This window comes from Uloborus diversus, chromosome 5 (genome assembly GCF_026930045.1).
Source record: "Uloborus diversus isolate 005 chromosome 5, Udiv.v.3.1, whole genome shotgun sequence".
Taxonomy (NCBI): Eukaryota; Metazoa; Arthropoda; class Arachnida; order Araneae; family Uloboridae; genus Uloborus; species Uloborus diversus.
Window position 1 is genome coordinate 143,164,247 of NC_072735.1, and position 16,780 is coordinate 143,181,026.

Consider the following 16,780-nt stretch of genomic DNA (forward strand, 5'->3'; position numbering starts at 1 on the left):
AATAAATTAGTATGATAAAATATTACACAATCAATAAAATAAAAAAAATAATAACAATAAGGAACAAGATTTAAGTAGAATCCATATCATATCAACCAGGGAGAAACCTTGATGGTCTCAGATTGTTTTGAATGTAACATATGTTAAAATTCGTAAATAGTAAGAAATTTTTGGGTTTTTTTTTTTGGTTTTTCTCAAAAAAATTCCTATGCCGAGATATAGGCCGCCACGATGGCGACCCCTGTCATCATTTTCAAACTTGTGATTTTCAACAAAATTTTTGAAGTGCATTATCTCAGGAACGGTACAACATATATTGTTGCGGTTCAATTTTATTTAAAAGTTAATTTTTCTTATTTAAAAAAAAATGCAATATTTCGAAATAAGTGCTTCAATTTTCATTCTAATCTTTTGAAAAAAAAAATTAAAATCATTTTTTAAATTTTTCTCAAAAATGCCAATTTTAAAAAATGTTCATTTTTTTACTTTTATTTGTACCACTGAGCATTGTATTCCCACGAAAAGAGAGTTTCCACTTTTTCGTTTAAAAGGTTTAGAGGCATTTGAAAAAATGAGTTTTTTTTTTTTTTTTTTTTGGAAACTTTTTACGTAAAGGTAGACTTGAAAATTGGTTAGAAAATATTTTTATTTCAGTTATATAACGAAACTTTCACTTTGAATCGCTATTTTATTCAGGATATTGAATTTAGTGAGCACAAGATGTCACGACGCTAACCTATTCTTTTGGCACTTCGCTTAAAGGGAATGCAGTGAATTGGCTGGAGACTGCGTTCTTGCTTTCAAAAAAAAAAAAAAAAAAAAATCCTGGATGAAGTGGAGACTCAAAATGAAAATTTTGCTATGTAACTAAATTAAAAGGGTTTTCTGATCACCTGCTGCTAAACAAAATTTTGTATTTTCAGGTCCTCCTTTACGTAAACAGTTCCATATAAAACCCTCATTTTTTCAAATGCCTCTAAAACCTGTCAAACGAAAAAGTAGAAGCTCCCCTTTTCAGGGAATGTAGTGCTCAATGGTACTGATAAACAGTAAAAAAAAAAAAAAAAAAAGGAAAAATTTTGAAATTGGCATTTTTTAGAAACATAAAAAAAAGATTAATTTTTGTTTTGTCAAAAGACTGTGGAAAGAAAACTAAAACACATGTATCAAAATGTTGTATATTTTTTTAAACAAAAAAATATCCTTTTAAATTAAGCAAACCGCAACGAAATATGTTGTATACTGTTCTTGAGATAAAGAACGTTAAAGAATTTGTCGAAAATCGCAAGTGAGAAATGATGACTGGGCCACCACCTTTGGCGACCTGTGTCATGGGCTAGGAGTTTTTTTTTTGGGCAAAACCAAAAAACATGAATTTCGTACTTTTTTTTAATGAATTTTAACGTATGTAAAATAAAAAAATAAAAAAAAATCTAAGATCATCGAGGTTACTCATTGGTTGAATTGACACGGATTCTAACTTTAGTATTTAGAGTTTATTGAAAAGTTTTCGTCGCAATTTTTTAACACATAACAAAGTTCTTAACTTCAGCGGCATTGCCCTTTGAGTGTCAAGTCTACCCAATAATGTGCCCATATATATGAAGTAGTCAAAATAATACGTATTCGATTAAATTAATTAAAATAGATCAAACTATTACCTGTTTTCTATTTGTTAAATACTACAATTTTCAAATTCTATTAATATACTTATTTTTAGTGAGTATCAATTTATAGAAGTGGTTAATGGTTTATTTAAAATTTTAAATGTCAGTAATCTTAAATTTTTGAATAATCTACCTCAGTCAGTTATTTCAGTTTTTAAATTCTCATATGAGGCAATGAGATGAAAAGGCATATAAGTGGCAAAATTAAAGATTTGGAGATAACCAGTAAAAATAGTAGGGGAACCTCTCCTCTGTCTTGGGGCAGGAGATGGTACTAGTAGCCCGGGTAGGTGCTGCTGTACAGAATGATTTTAAAAAAATCAATGAAAGCCTACCTATTACGTTGTCTTTAAACGCGTTTTACTCAAAACTTGAAAATTTCCACTTACGTCTCTTTGCTTCTCACTGTCTCAAATGATCTTAGTATCCCACTTTTTGTTCGATATTAAAATTTTAAATAGTTTAATCATGTTTACTGCTACAGTTTAGCAGGCACCAGCAAGAACTCCAAAGCACACCGGGGAAAACACAAACAAATATGACTAGACATGCATATTAATTAATGAGAAGGCCCTGCGAAATTGAGAATAACGAATATCTTCAGGGTAAATTTAGAATTTATGAGCATTAATTGCTTAAATTCAGGGGAATAAGAATGCTAAAGCATTTTAAACGTTCCAAGCTTTAGGAATTACTTCAGGCTTGAAATAGTTATGGAACACAGAAAATAATGCACCAGGGATGGAAATAAACACTCGTTTATTCCTCTGGACTTGAAGTTTAGTAAAATCATCTTGAATACAGGCCCGCTATTATTCAACTCCTTGATGGTATTTTTATCATAAGTGGGCAGCCGTAGAGAAATTTTAGACCTTCTATTGTTTATTGAAAATACTTTTTAAAACTTTCATTTTAAGAAGTGCTATTATTTATGCTAGAATTTATCACGGGCATACTACTATTAAAAGAGCACTGGCATGAATGAAATAAGTGTTATTATCAGTCAAAATCAAATGCGAAAATATATTTGTAGCTTATTGTCAAGCACGTGTAGTGTATTTGATTTTAATATGCTACATCTATTAAACAGGCTAGATTTTTTTTTTTTGCATTTTATTTCGGCTTCTGAACATTGCCCTCCCATTCAACCCTACTCTCCATTGCAATATTTTTTTTTTCGTTGAATAAAATGACAGAAATATTTTCTTTGTATTCTATTTAAATCAAGTGGACACTAACTTTTTGTATTTCCAGCAATTCCATTGAAGAGTATTGTCATTGGAGAACGTCCCAGATATTATTATCATCAAGAATTCAACAACTAACCAGTTTTCTTAGCTGGTACCAATAATATAGCTATTCTCCGGTTTTTTAGGACATAGTCGATCCAGGTTATTTTCGGTTAACTTTCCTCCGAAAAATCTCGGACCTATTCTGAACACGAATGCTTCCGAAGGACTAGCCTGCGCCATATGGGCTTTGATCTAAATCCATATTGAAAAGGGCAACAATCTCAGATTTGATATTATTGCACTGTTAAAAATTCAGGAACATTTTTAGGTAACTATTGTGGTAAAACGGAGTGTTTGCAGAACAGAAAAAAATTTACACCACATGACATATGGTGCGAGGCCCTTCATTCCCGTTCACATTTAGTGCCCACATGGTATGGTGGATAACGAAGCGGTCTGGAATCACTACGGTGCAGGTTCGGACCCAACTGTATGCGTTCTTTTTACTCATTACAGCTAGCCACAGCTTTCTCGTTCTTTCTACCGTAAAAGTTACACAATCGGATTTTACAGTAAACGTTTCTGGCAACATGGGTGCCAGTAACTTTTACCATAAAATTTCAGGAAATTTTTTAACAGTGGCTCTTACTTGCGCCATCTTCGGTCTAGAAAAAAATTATCGATTAGCATTTCCTTTTTAGCCGTGAGATAAATTTGGCAATGAAGTTCTATAGGGAGCTCGATTCTAATCCTGGATAACCACTCTCAGAATTTCTTTGTTACTTTCAGAAGGACACATAATTTTTCAGAACAACAATCTGAGAAGTTTAGTTTTGATTCATTTTTGGCATAAAATAGATCTAAAATAAATGCAGTTTTATGCAATCAATATTTACGATATTTCAGTTTCATTAAAAAATATAGTTCTGGTAACATCACAAATTTTATTATAGGGGAAAAAACTGGTTCTGGTCAAAAAATGGTGAACACTTTTTCTTAATCATAGGGGACAATACATAGTTTTAAAATATAGTCTATGCTCAATTTAGATCAAAAAATTTGTTTTACATTAAAATACACTTTAATGTTAATATTTAAAAATTATATTGAACGAATAAATCATTATTTCAGAAACGAGAAATGAAAATCAAGAGAAATACTTGCCTTCAAAAGTTCTATTCCACATTTTCTGTGTAATAATGGACCCATTTTTTATTGAATAGCCTTCATTCAGTGTTTCATTCACAGCAAGCGAATATAAAATAACGGCATCATGAAATGCTGTGACGTAAGTATTCACCTATGAAACATATAACAGAGACTTTATTTCATAAAATATTATATTCAGTGTAAATTATTGTAGTCCTTATTAAATCCCGAATTAAAATTTTGAAAAAATCAACATTTTGTGTGTTTTCTTATTATAAACAAAGTTTCGAACGAATGAGAACTCTTGACATAAATACAATAAAGCAATAAATAAAAAAAGCAGAAATAATGCTGCTTAAAGTGAGACATTATTAAATCAACTTGTGGGATCTTTGCTTTTTCCAGGACATTTTTTCATTTAAGAAAAATAAAAGATATAATGCTTTAACTATTTAATCTGACTGTTTAAGTAAAAACGAAACAAGATGTGAAATAATTTTTATAAAAATTAGTAAATGCATTTTTTTAAACATGTAAAGTAGAAAACTTACACACAAAATTAAATTTGTGATACCCTACTAAGATCATTATAAGAGGTAAGTTGATAATGATAAACAATTTCTTTTGTGTGTTAACAGTTCTACATTTTTAATGAGATAAGAAACTTCGTATAAGAAAATAATATTTTTTTTCATGCTAACACTCTTTGCTGTCGAAAGGATGCTTTTCTAAAAACTTATTAAAAAAACAATGTTACTATGTCAACAGTTTTACATTTGTTGTTCTACAGGAAGTGCTTCATTATTAATTTAATAAGATAATATTGTTTAGTTTCTAATTAACCCTGAAACAACTAGAGTCAATATTTAAAACAAAAAAATTGCATGTAAATTTTTAAAACAAATATGTGTTGCATGCACTCATTAGCTTATGAATGCGCTGCATTTATATAATTGTCAACATACCAGACTTTTTATGAAAAGAAAATATAAAATTATTTAAGCTTATTATTATTTTATTTTATGCATCATCCAGTCTTTGGTCATTTTACTCTTTGGCACAATTTTTTCCTTTATTTATTTATTTATTTATTTTTTGCTTCAGTAGGGATAACTAGCACATTCATTGAGTTAAAAAAATATTAGTGTAATGCTAATATGTTTTTATGTGAAAAAAAAAAGCCAAATGTGACAAACCCAAATTGGGTTGTTTTCCATTAAAACAAAAATTCTAGAAGAGCATGGCTAAAAACAAGGGGAGAGTTACATTTATTTTATTTTGACATATTTTCTCTCTTAAAAATTTTTAAAAGGCGTTCAGCCGCTTTTTATTTTCGCTGCTGACGTACAAGTGAATAAGTTGCTGGGGTTTCCAGGACAAAAGTTCAGGACACTGCCAATCTTCGTCAAACGAATATTTTATTTTACTAACAATTTTCATTCCGCTAATAATAATTGTTCACTCTGAAATATCACCAAAAGGCGATATCTTGCCAGAAAAGGCAACCACGTGCTCCAGTTCCATGATGGATGCTCTCACTTGTGACGTCACACGATGAGACATTTTGGTTTAGAAATTCGACATAAAAAAAAATTTAAAATAAAAGTATTTTTCGACTTTTGCTTATTCTATCAATTTCAGTGACTAAAAGTAGTACTTTGGACCGGATAACCCCCCCCCCCCCCATCCGCACTTTAGATTCAACAGAAAGAAATAATAGTTCAAAAACTAAAAAAACACGCTTCAGTAGCAAAATGAACTAAAAAGTTAAAAGTAATCTTTGGATGACAAGTATATAAAGTAATTGACCAAACACTTAATTTTACTGTAGTAAAATTAAGTGTTAAAATTGTTTCAAATTTCTTCCATTTGTTGTCCGTGCAAAAATGTAAATAAGCACCCCCCACGCTTTTTTTTACTACAGTAAAATTAAGTGTTTGGTCAATTACTTTATGTACTTGTCATCCAAAGATTACTTTTAACTTTTTAGTTCATTTTGCCTACTAAAGCGTGTTTTTTTTAGTTTTTTGAAACTATTATTTTACTTTTTACTTTTTAGTTCATTTTGCTACAAAAGCGTGTTTTTTAAATTTTTTTAAACTATTTTTTTTTTATTATAATGGAATTTATCTTAGTATTCGATTGCATTATTTGCATCAGACATTTTGAAAGCTTTCTGGTAAATTCATGTGCAAACATTGTTACACTTTGCAGCTCTGATTTGTACGTTGTAAGTAATTCTAAAAAGCCATTGGCTATTTGTCCAAAGGAAAGTTGGACATACAAACATATCAACAAACATACAAGTTAAGCTAATAAAAGCGTGTTAATTAGAATAAACTAATAACTCATCGTTAATAAATTAATTTGACTATAGACTACTGTATTGTCATCGGGTCTGAGGTTGCATTCCAAATTATAAAAGAATCCGATCACAAAAAGGGAACGAAAATTGAGTTGCAAGATTATACATTTAATTTCGGCGTAGACGGGATGTGAACGCACGCCCAATGATTCCCGGAGGTGGACGTCAGTGAAGATCCGCGTCTTAGACTGCTCGGCCATGAACGCTCATAAAGTGGTGGAATGTACTTACAGTAATTAATCACTAGCTCTCAGTCCAAAGGAGAGTTACTCACAAACATACAAGTGAAGCTAATAAAAGCGTGTTAAAAAAAGAACCGTGTTCGGGGAAACTTTTTGAAATATACGAGCCCACAATAACACTCTGAAAAATAGACCTTGCACATGACGGGAAAGTGAGAATAGAATTGGCCACTTGAGATTTCAAAACTCCACATAAAGAAAATATTCATACCTCTTCCTTTCCGTAGGGTTTTCCGAAATACTCCAGCGCGAGATTTTTCACTCCTCGGGAAAATTCTGCATATTCTCTCGTTTCCGGAATCCTGACAGTGACAGTCAGCAGGGCTTCATAAGCTTTCCTGGCCCTTTCATTCGTGTCACGATTATCGCCTTCCCTAAACCAGGGCCTACGGCTTTCATTTTTGCTGGAAGGGAGAAAAATAGAGATGTATGAATACATTGCAAGGTAAAAGATTTTCTACTTGATTTATGTGTAGACTAGTATTTACAGTGTCGCAAAATTATTGGCATATTGTGTATTTAAAAATGTATCTTCAAATGGGAAAGCAATGTCTCTCTTTGATGGTTCAACTTATTTCAACTATATATATATATATATATTTCAATCCCTACTATTAGCTCATACTCTCCCTATATGTATTTATATATCTTGTTCAGATTTGTAATCGTTAATAAAATACATTTTTTTCATCCACTCAAGTTCAAACACACTTTTTAAAACTTGTAGCGAATTATATTTTAGGTTAATACATTTTTTTAAATATTAGTTTATTAAAGAAATTTAATTACGATTGTGATTAAGATTATTGTGATGTCATATGTATAAGCATACTTATATTAGTAGTAATTATTTCATTAAAGTTAACTAAAATTCAGTTCTTTTTTGTTGACCTAAATAAGAATTGACTTCACATTTAAAAAAAAAAAAAAAATATATATATATATATATATATATATATTACTTTTTATGATAAAATATCTAGTTTTTAAGGAAACAGAGAGTCTTATAGTACGTTATAATTTGTAATAGAACGAGAATATTACCACATTCAACAACAGAAATTTTTCTTTTAAAACCCATTTTAAGCTACATTTTCTCTCAAGTTACACTCACTTACAAAAAGAAGCTTATATATCATCCAATAAAAATGAGATCAAATTTAAACACATGTTTAAATTAACAAGACTTTTTAAAAATAAGTTTTGATCTTAAACTATGTTGATACTAAAAAAACAAGTGAAAAGAAAAAAAAGTGCTACCTACCTCTTTTGTTGTTGCGAAATACGTTTTAATTTTATAAAAATGGAAGAAAAGAGAAAGAGTTTTTGATTATCTCAATATTATTGTGTTGAAGAGGCCCAAATCTTGTCAATGATTCAGCTAAGCCACAAAACTCTGGATAAAAAAATAATTTTAAAAAAACTTGAGGATGAACTTATGTTTTATTATTCCCTTTATGTTTCAAGGTTCTGCTTGATTCATTTTGCAAATTAACCTTAAAATCATCAAAGTAGAATCCTTGCAAAATAACAGAAAGCTGTTTCCGCTTATAAATCGAATTTTTGCCTTTCCTTCTCATCTGTTTTTTTTTTTTTTTTTTTTAGTCGCCACAATACAGCTAAAGTACTACAAAAGTGTGATATCTATTTAGAACTGCAGCTACGTTATTTTTGAAAACTTAAATCTAGATCAGAGCCATAGACCACCTGTTGGAACCCGCTGTTGCAGATTATTATCAATCTAAGGATGCATTTTATAACTTGACTTTAGTAGTTAATTCACGAAACGATCACACCCATATTTTCAATCTGTTGAAGCTCTCACATTAACCCTTGATGACAGTCTTTCCCACCGAATAGCAATACGCTAAGACGTTATAACCCCGGTAATACGGAATAAAAAATAATGTGAGGTGATTAAAAGTAGACAGAATAATCCATTAAATGATTTTTTTAAGCCATAAGATAGCGAGGAGAATACCTTACCACCTAGTAGATAATCTTTCAAATAATAACAAAGATAAAAATAACTCCTCTGAAGGCTAAGATTAAAGACTTATGCATGGGATAAAATTCTGAAGTCTATTATTCATGTTTAATTCCTCTCTCTTTATATTCTTACATTTGTTTTCATCGTTTTTTTATGTATAATACTAATAATCTGAATTTTACCTTTATGTTTCGGTTGCATAATTATACATATGAGTTTTTTCTGGAGTGTTACTCCTCCACACTTCTTATTAGAAAAATAAGTTGCATTATTACAATATTTTTATAGATAATATTTTTTCCCAACATTAAAAGTGATGAATGATGTTTGGTGTCTATTTTGTATTTTCCACAAACTAATCCCGCCATATTTTCATGACAAAACAAACTTTTTGTAATCAAAATTAATGATTCATGCATTTTCATTCTTTTCTTTTCAGATAATCTTTACTTTGAAAATCATGAGTAGAAGGTTTTTACTTCAGTTAGAGCTAATACTAAATTGTTTTAAGGCTTGAATTTCTTTTAAAAATAGGTTTTTAACAACAATACTAAAATAACGCTTTTTGTTTCCCTAAACACATCATTTTCACATAAATATCAAGATTTGTAAACACTTACATCTTAGTTTAAACGACAGAACTATTACATTGAAAAAAAAGGGTACATTTTTTGTAAATTTGATTTCATGTAATGAATATTTTTAAAAATATTATTGCATGGATACATACACATTTAAGCATTTTTTTACTTAATTTTCTATTTTAATCCTTATTTCATCAAGTTTTTTTCCTCCATTGGCACAATATTAGCAAGAAGCTTGTAAGTAGCGCTAACATCATAAACTGAAAATGGCGCCTATAAAAGAAAAGGAAACCCTATCGTAGTTCCAGTCGTACATCCGGGGAGGGAGGGAAGGGGGATGGACGGCATACGTCCAAAAAGGGGGATTTTGATGGTACACCCCCAGTGTGTGTTAAAACCTCAGGTTCACGTGGTTTCAACACACACTGTCAATACTAATGTGCTAGTTAATATCTATACAAGGACTGTTATAACCAAACCTTCACATCTCAGAATGTAATATCTAGCTACGTTAGTATCTTGCGCGAAGTTGAAAACAGTTAGAATGTTCTCAGAGCTACGAAAAGTGCACATCTTGAAGTGCATAACCTTTGAAAAAAAAAACTTTCTGAAATGAGAATCATAATGAAAAAATGTTCGACTTTGAAGTAGTTATTATTATTATTATTATTATTTTTTTAATGCACTCTCTTTATCACTGCAAGACTTTAAGAACACCCAGTATATTAGTATTTGTAAATCATTTGTAAATCATATGACTGTACTTCTGGATGTCTTAACTACAATAACAAGCTGTTTAAAAAAGTTCCGAGCGGACGTGGAAAATATTTCATTGCTTAAAGTAAAAAATACTTCATTTTCTTTTCTCCATCTTTGATGTTATGAAACTCAATGATGTACAATATTCCGGTATAAAAGCAGAAATTTATCCATCTGAAAACGCCGAAAATCGATACATTTTTCTGTTTGGATTAAGTCAGGTTTACGGAAAACACAATACAAGCTACTGGAAGACTTCTTTTTTTTTAAGTTTTTCGAAGCAAGTACGTACCAGTAAAATATTTTAGAAGTAATCAAATTTCACGTATTAAGATTACTTTTGGTGAATATTCTGTTTCTTTTTATCCTATTCCCTGAAACTATCATTTTTTCTCTCTCTCTGAGCAGTTCTTTCGCAAGAAAAACTTCAAAAAAATATTCCTCTTATTTATTTTATTTAAAAAAAATCATTACTTGTGTGCAATTCACTACTGGTAGGAAAGATAACAAAGAATAAAAAAACCGGAGAGAATAAATTGCAATAATAACAATTATGTTAATAATTTAACTAAAATTTCCTTTTGTGATAACAACTTTACAATTTCTTTTAATTAACGATCAAAAACAATATTCGAACAAATTATGTTTCGTTGCTTTTCAAAATAGAGCAGTAATAAACTCCGTACTCTATTCCGTATCAGGCAGATTTTCAATTATTACGGCAGAATTTATGTTCGAACTTGATTATAGAACATTTGGTATATATCAAATATATGGTACCCTGAGTTTCAGAAAAAAATAAGAAAAACTTTCTAAAACAACTAATTCTACTAAGCACTAGTTAGTAAAAGAGTTGATGTGTTCCTCACAACTTAGGGGCAGAAGTTGATGGTAGTTAAATTTAATTTTCTTTAATAATTAAAAATGTCAAGTCATAACAAAAGTTATTTCACGATGTATCAGTTTTATTGTCGAACATGACTATGTATTAATTGTTATTGAAAGTGTCAAAGACTCAATAAAAATCTTAGTTTCCAAATAAATATTTTTAAGTTTTTTGGAGAAAGATCTACCTAAATAAATAAAAAAAAATTCTTACTATTTACCAAAACATTATCCCTATTTATTCTGTCAAAAGTGTAATAAGAGATGTAAAGTAAACGTTATTATTAAAACAAATTCAGAATATCCATATATATACAGGTAGTTATCAAAATAATGGAAACACCTGTGAATAAAAGTATTCTTTTTTTGAATCTGCTTCGTAAGTAATAAAGAATAAAACTAGATATCTGATTTTTTTTATGAATAGCAATGTATATATTCTGGTAGTACAGGATGGCTCAATTGAAGATCTGGAAGTCTTGGATTTTTTTCAAGAGCGTGAAATGTCGGACCTCTCAAATTTTAAAAGAGGATAAATTGTTGGAGAACGTCTAGCTAGAGCAGGGGCAACTGAAACATTTCAACTTTCTAACGTTTCTAGAAGTACAGTGTCTTAAGCCATGACAGCATAGACACAGTGCAGTAAGACAAGCTCGGTAAAGCAAAATAGAGTGGGCGGAAAGAGGAGCTCAGTAAAAGAAACCGACGGGTATTGAAGCGAATTGTAATGTGTCAAAATCGAACAATAGCAACAAAAGTGGCCGTGGTAGCCCGATCGGTAGAGTGTCGGATTCGGGGCCGGAGGGTCCTGAGTTCGAACCTCGATGGTCGAAGATCCACCGTCGTCATTAAAGGGGACTGGGTGACGTTAAATATGCTCGTGGTCTCAATGTCCTCCAAGTGAAACGATACCTCTGGGGGTGCTAGCACCAGGAAGCAATTAGCTCCTGGTCTAGTTCTAAATTCTCTTTAACTGTTCGATCCGGTGATGGTGCTGCCATCTATCGGTATAAAAATAATGGAGGCAAGGCACTTAGTATGCAGTCCTCGACATAAATACAGTTGTAATCAGTTGTGACTCGGAATCGAAGCATCAAAAATGACCACAGAATTCAATCACCATCTGGATTCACTAGTGTGAGTGATTACAGTCAGAAGGCACCTTTATTAACAGAATATTTATGGCAGAGTAGCGATTTCCAACTCACTTGTGACAGAGTGTTTCCATTATTTTGATAATTACCTGTATAGATACACATAGAAACTGAAATTATAAATTTTCTTCAGTTTTGTCACAGAACTTTAAGCAAAGAGACCACTATCATATTTTTTAAGATTTGAAAGTCATATTGTACATGTTTTTGTGAAACAATGAAATTAGAAACTGTCGACTTTCACTGGTAGTTCATCAAAACAATTCGTTTAATCGCCGATGATTTTTGCATGTGAATGTTGATATTCACATAAAAAATGATATAGACATTTATCATGTTTCAGTCTGTCTCGGACAAGCAGTGTTCAAGTTATTTTGCACATTTGCAGGAATATCAAACTAAGAAGAAGCAGTTATTTCTTTTTTTATTCAGCTTAGCTCACAGAAATATGTTTATTGCACAAAAAAAAAAAAAAAAAATCTGCGAAAGAAAGCATTTACATATACTAAATTAGCTTAATAGCAACTGTTTTTTTTTCTTTACAAAAAATGTGTTTACTTGCATTTTTACATCTTAATTTCAGTTATCAAATTATACGCATAATAAATGAGGCGTATTAAATCAACATATTTTTGGTGATAAAAAAGAAATATAATAAGGAGCATATGATGGAAAGTTTGCTTGAAGATGAAAACAGTGTTTCATTTTTTATCTTTTCGGGAAAACTCTTAATCAGCGCTGACGGTTTTGGTAGAAAAGAGGGAATTTACATTAAGTTAAGCGATGCAATCTAATATGATATGCATAATATTCAATTTTGAACACTTTTTTTTTTTTGATATTTTAATGCATAAATGGAAATTGATTTTTTTCCTAGCATTTTTCTGAAGCAATAATTACAAATACTACTCGATTTCTTCATTGTTTTTTTTTTATTTATCCTTTTTCTCATATATTTTTATCGTAAAACTGATCTATTATTTTTTCTCAAATACACGCTCAAAGAAATTTTGGACATGCATTTGAGGTATATTCATTCATTTCAAAACGTACGTTTTAAGATGTTATGTATTTTAAAGTTTTTAAATACTATTGAAAAATTGCATTTGGTTATTTGGTTAGTTATCGAAAGAAATTTGTTAAAGGAAAGGGTGAAAAGAAACAATTCAAAATTTTAAAACAATAATTGAACTGCTTCAAAAGACTTAAACTGGTATATCACTTTTTTTTCCTTTTCAAAACATACATTAAATTTTCATTATCAGTTGGGTTGAAATACTGTTTATTCGAACAGTTAACGAAACTGCACCCATCACAATATCTGATTTCATTTCAGATTACTAATAAGTTTTCACTGACTAAACTTAGACACATAACCAGAAACTTTTGCCAAGAAATTTTGCTTCGCAAGGATTATTTATCGACGTAATAATTATTTGCAAGACACTTTTATTATTCCAAACGAGATTACCGTAAAATTATGCCGAATCCTTTCTTAAATCCGTTGAACCATAGAAAATTGGAGTTTCTGAATTTTGAATTATGTTTCTGGTTCTGGTGTGAAATGGTTGACACGAGTTTACGTTCAATATCTTTTATCGTATGAATATAAGATAGAACAGAATATTATAAAGCATAAAGTTGACAAATTCACAAGTTTTATTCATATTCACAACAGATTTCTTTAAAACAGCTATTTGGACATACGTAGAGAAACGTATTTATACCAATAAAATAATTTATATCTGAACATCTTTTTAATCTTACACTTTTCTGCCGTTTCGTGGTTTTAAAGAATATTCGCTTTTAATGTTCTATATGTTGTCAAATATCTACTACAGGAAAGTTAAGAACGTATAAGATCTCATAAACGCGAATGAAGATTTTGTCTTGATAGTGATTTGGGAGCCAGGAAATTAAAAGAAAAGTTTGGAGTTATTCTGAGGACAATAAATGATAGCAATGAATTTTAACTGTGTAGTTGGGATACTTTTTTTCAGTTATTCTTGTTCATTTTGATGGTAAATGATCTATATTCAAGGACACTAGAAACTCGAAGCATTTGCTTAGCTCTTCCTGTTTGTTTCAAGTAAAATGAAAATAAATACATTTTTCAAGACAAAATCTCTAAAGTTTTTATTTTTGCACTTACACCCCTTTGTTTCTTGATTCTTCATCCGAGCTAACAAATAGTTTTAAAGGACAACTCCATATAATAGTATAATTTATCGTCCAGTTAATTCGGTGTCATCCACTATTTATTTGTCCTAGTATTAGACTCCCCTAAAAGCTGGGGGGGGGGGAGGTTGCCTCGGCCTCGCTGCGGACGGTGGGTTGGTGTACACCACCGTCCCCTCGGAGTACACCGTAAGTTTTTTTTAATTGATGCTTCAACAAACTAACATCGTACGAAGTTGAGACCAGGCTTTTTATGATATTCATGAAATTTCTAACTTTTGATACCTGGTTCCACTCTAAACTCGCTTCCGTTCTAGATGAGTTCAAGTGACACGCATAGTTGGCTCCGGTAGCATTTAAACACAAAAGATAACACTAAACGTTGTTTCGAGAGAGAACGTTTCCGGGCTTATTGGCCGTGGTCTAAAGAAAGGTTGGAAGGAAGGACTTGATTTTTTTCTTCTTTATCCTTTAGACCATGGCCAATAAGCCCGGAACCGTTTTCTTCTTATTGACGCCGGCAGTGAAAGCCTTAAGCAGTTTTTAAAAGTTATTTCCTTTTACGAAAACTACAACATTATTTCGTGAATGTAATATTATTTCTGGTAATAAAAAACAATTATACGTACTTTTTAAATACGTATAAAAAATAATCACAAACACATGCAATCTTTACTTACGGAGTTCATTAAGTTGAAACTATAGTATTTACCGGAACACATGATTTACTATGTTGTGTTAGCAAATTACTGTAATGCTGCACCTAATCAAGTACACATCCAGTCGAATCCATACATGTTCAGGAGAGATTTGCAATTCGCTGGAATATGCAAATCTCAGAAGCTTATAGGACAAGTATTATATTATATTCATTGTCTCTACAGACGTGTAACAGATCGAGAAATTATTGCCTTTAATGATTCCTAATTGATTTGTTTGTGTAAATGAAATATTATGCTTAAAACAAAAACTGATATCAAACCATGAATTGTTACACTAATCTAAAGTGTGATATTTTATTTAACTCTTAAATGCTCTTAGTAGGGGCAAAGTGAAATAGCGGGGCAAGAAGAAATAGTTAAATATTTAGTCTGCTTTTAGCAACACGTATGAGGTATTATTTTAACTATATAGAACCGTATGTAGTCTATTCCAGTCAAAAAAAAAAAAAAAAATACGATCAAAGATTAAAGTATTTGGTAATACAGGCATTTTTTTAAAAAAATGATACTCATATCATAATATTTTGTTGTAAGTCAAAAATTGTTTTGCTTCTTTAAAATGATAAAGTTCTTTATTAATATTTTAAATATCAATTGAGACCTCCTAATATTCAATGCAGTAATTACTTAATTAATATTAAGTTTATTTGGGTTTTTAAAAAACTGTACAATTAGTCAAGTGCATTAGTCAAGGGCAAAGCAGATGGGGCAAAGTGATGTTTTTTTTTCATATATTCACTCAATCATTGAATATAAATCACTTACGTTTTCATTTATTGATTAATTCATTTACATTCCATTATTTAGAAATTCACTTATTTATTCATTCATTCATGTTTTTATTCATTCATTCTTTCACTCACTCATTTATTTAACTTCATATATTAATTGATTGTATTCCGTGTCAGGATACGCCGTCTTCCGGGCGAACAGTTGCTCCCTCAAAGTACAGTAGGTCATACACAGGCCGGTGGTGGCTGTATTATGCTTTGGGGAACGTTCTCTTGGGCTTCTCTGGGTCCCATGGTTGTGGTACAGCAGACCCTGAATGCCACAGGGTACCAGAACACCATTGCGGGCCTGTTGCACCCTTACATGGCCTTTGTTTTTCCAGCTGGAAATGGAATGTTCCAAAAGGACAACGACCCGTGTCACAAGGCTAAAATTGTGTTGGAGTGGTTCGAGGAACATGATGCTGAACTCCAGTTAATGTCCTGGACGCATAACTCACCGGATCTCAATCAGATAGAACACATTTGGGATGTCATGGGATGGCAGCTCAGAGACCACTAATTCGCAATATCTCGGATTTGCGTAACAATTGCTTAAACATCTGGTACAATCTGTGTTCGGTCATCTACCAAGGACTTGTGGCATCCATGCCGAGGCGGGTTGAAGCTGTGTTGCACGCCAAAGGTATAGTATGCCAACTCGTTATTGACAGGTGGTCATAATGTTTTGACTCTTGAGTGTAAGTAGCAGCCAAATAAAACACACTTATGCTGATAAAATCAATGGGAAAATGTCTGTCTTTGCCCATAGGCAGTAACAGAATCCTACTTTTTTTTTTCGCACCAAGTGAGCAGCATAATTACTTAAACTGGGTTATTTAACATTATTTGTCTGCAGTAGTTTAGCACTATAGATTGTAATGGATATAAGTCGCACACACAAATAGTGCACAAAATGGCGCTATTCTACTTTGAGCAACTACAAAGACATTGAACTTCTTAGTTTTTTAAAAACCAAGACGCTTATTAAATGCTTTCATACTTTCTCTTGATATTTCGCTGCTTATTCGCATTAATACAAGAGTAAGTTACAATTTATTCCAAGTCGACTTTTAAGGCAAC

General features: G+C 31.2%; 1 protein-coding gene across 1 annotated transcript in view; it reads right to left on the reverse strand.

Moving 5' to 3' along the window:
* Nucleotides 1-16,780, reverse strand: part of LOC129222846 (atrial natriuretic peptide receptor 1-like) — a 185,222-nt gene that overhangs the window by 138,228 nt on the left and 30,214 nt on the right. The window contains exons 2-3 of the mRNA XM_054857398.1: nucleotides 6,867-7,059; nucleotides 4,064-4,199 (exon numbers count right to left, since the gene is read on the reverse strand). Of these exons, the coding sequence (XP_054713373.1) occupies nucleotides 4,064-4,199; nucleotides 6,867-7,059 (329 nt within the window). The remainder of the gene's footprint in view (nucleotides 1-4,063; nucleotides 4,200-6,866; nucleotides 7,060-16,780) is intronic.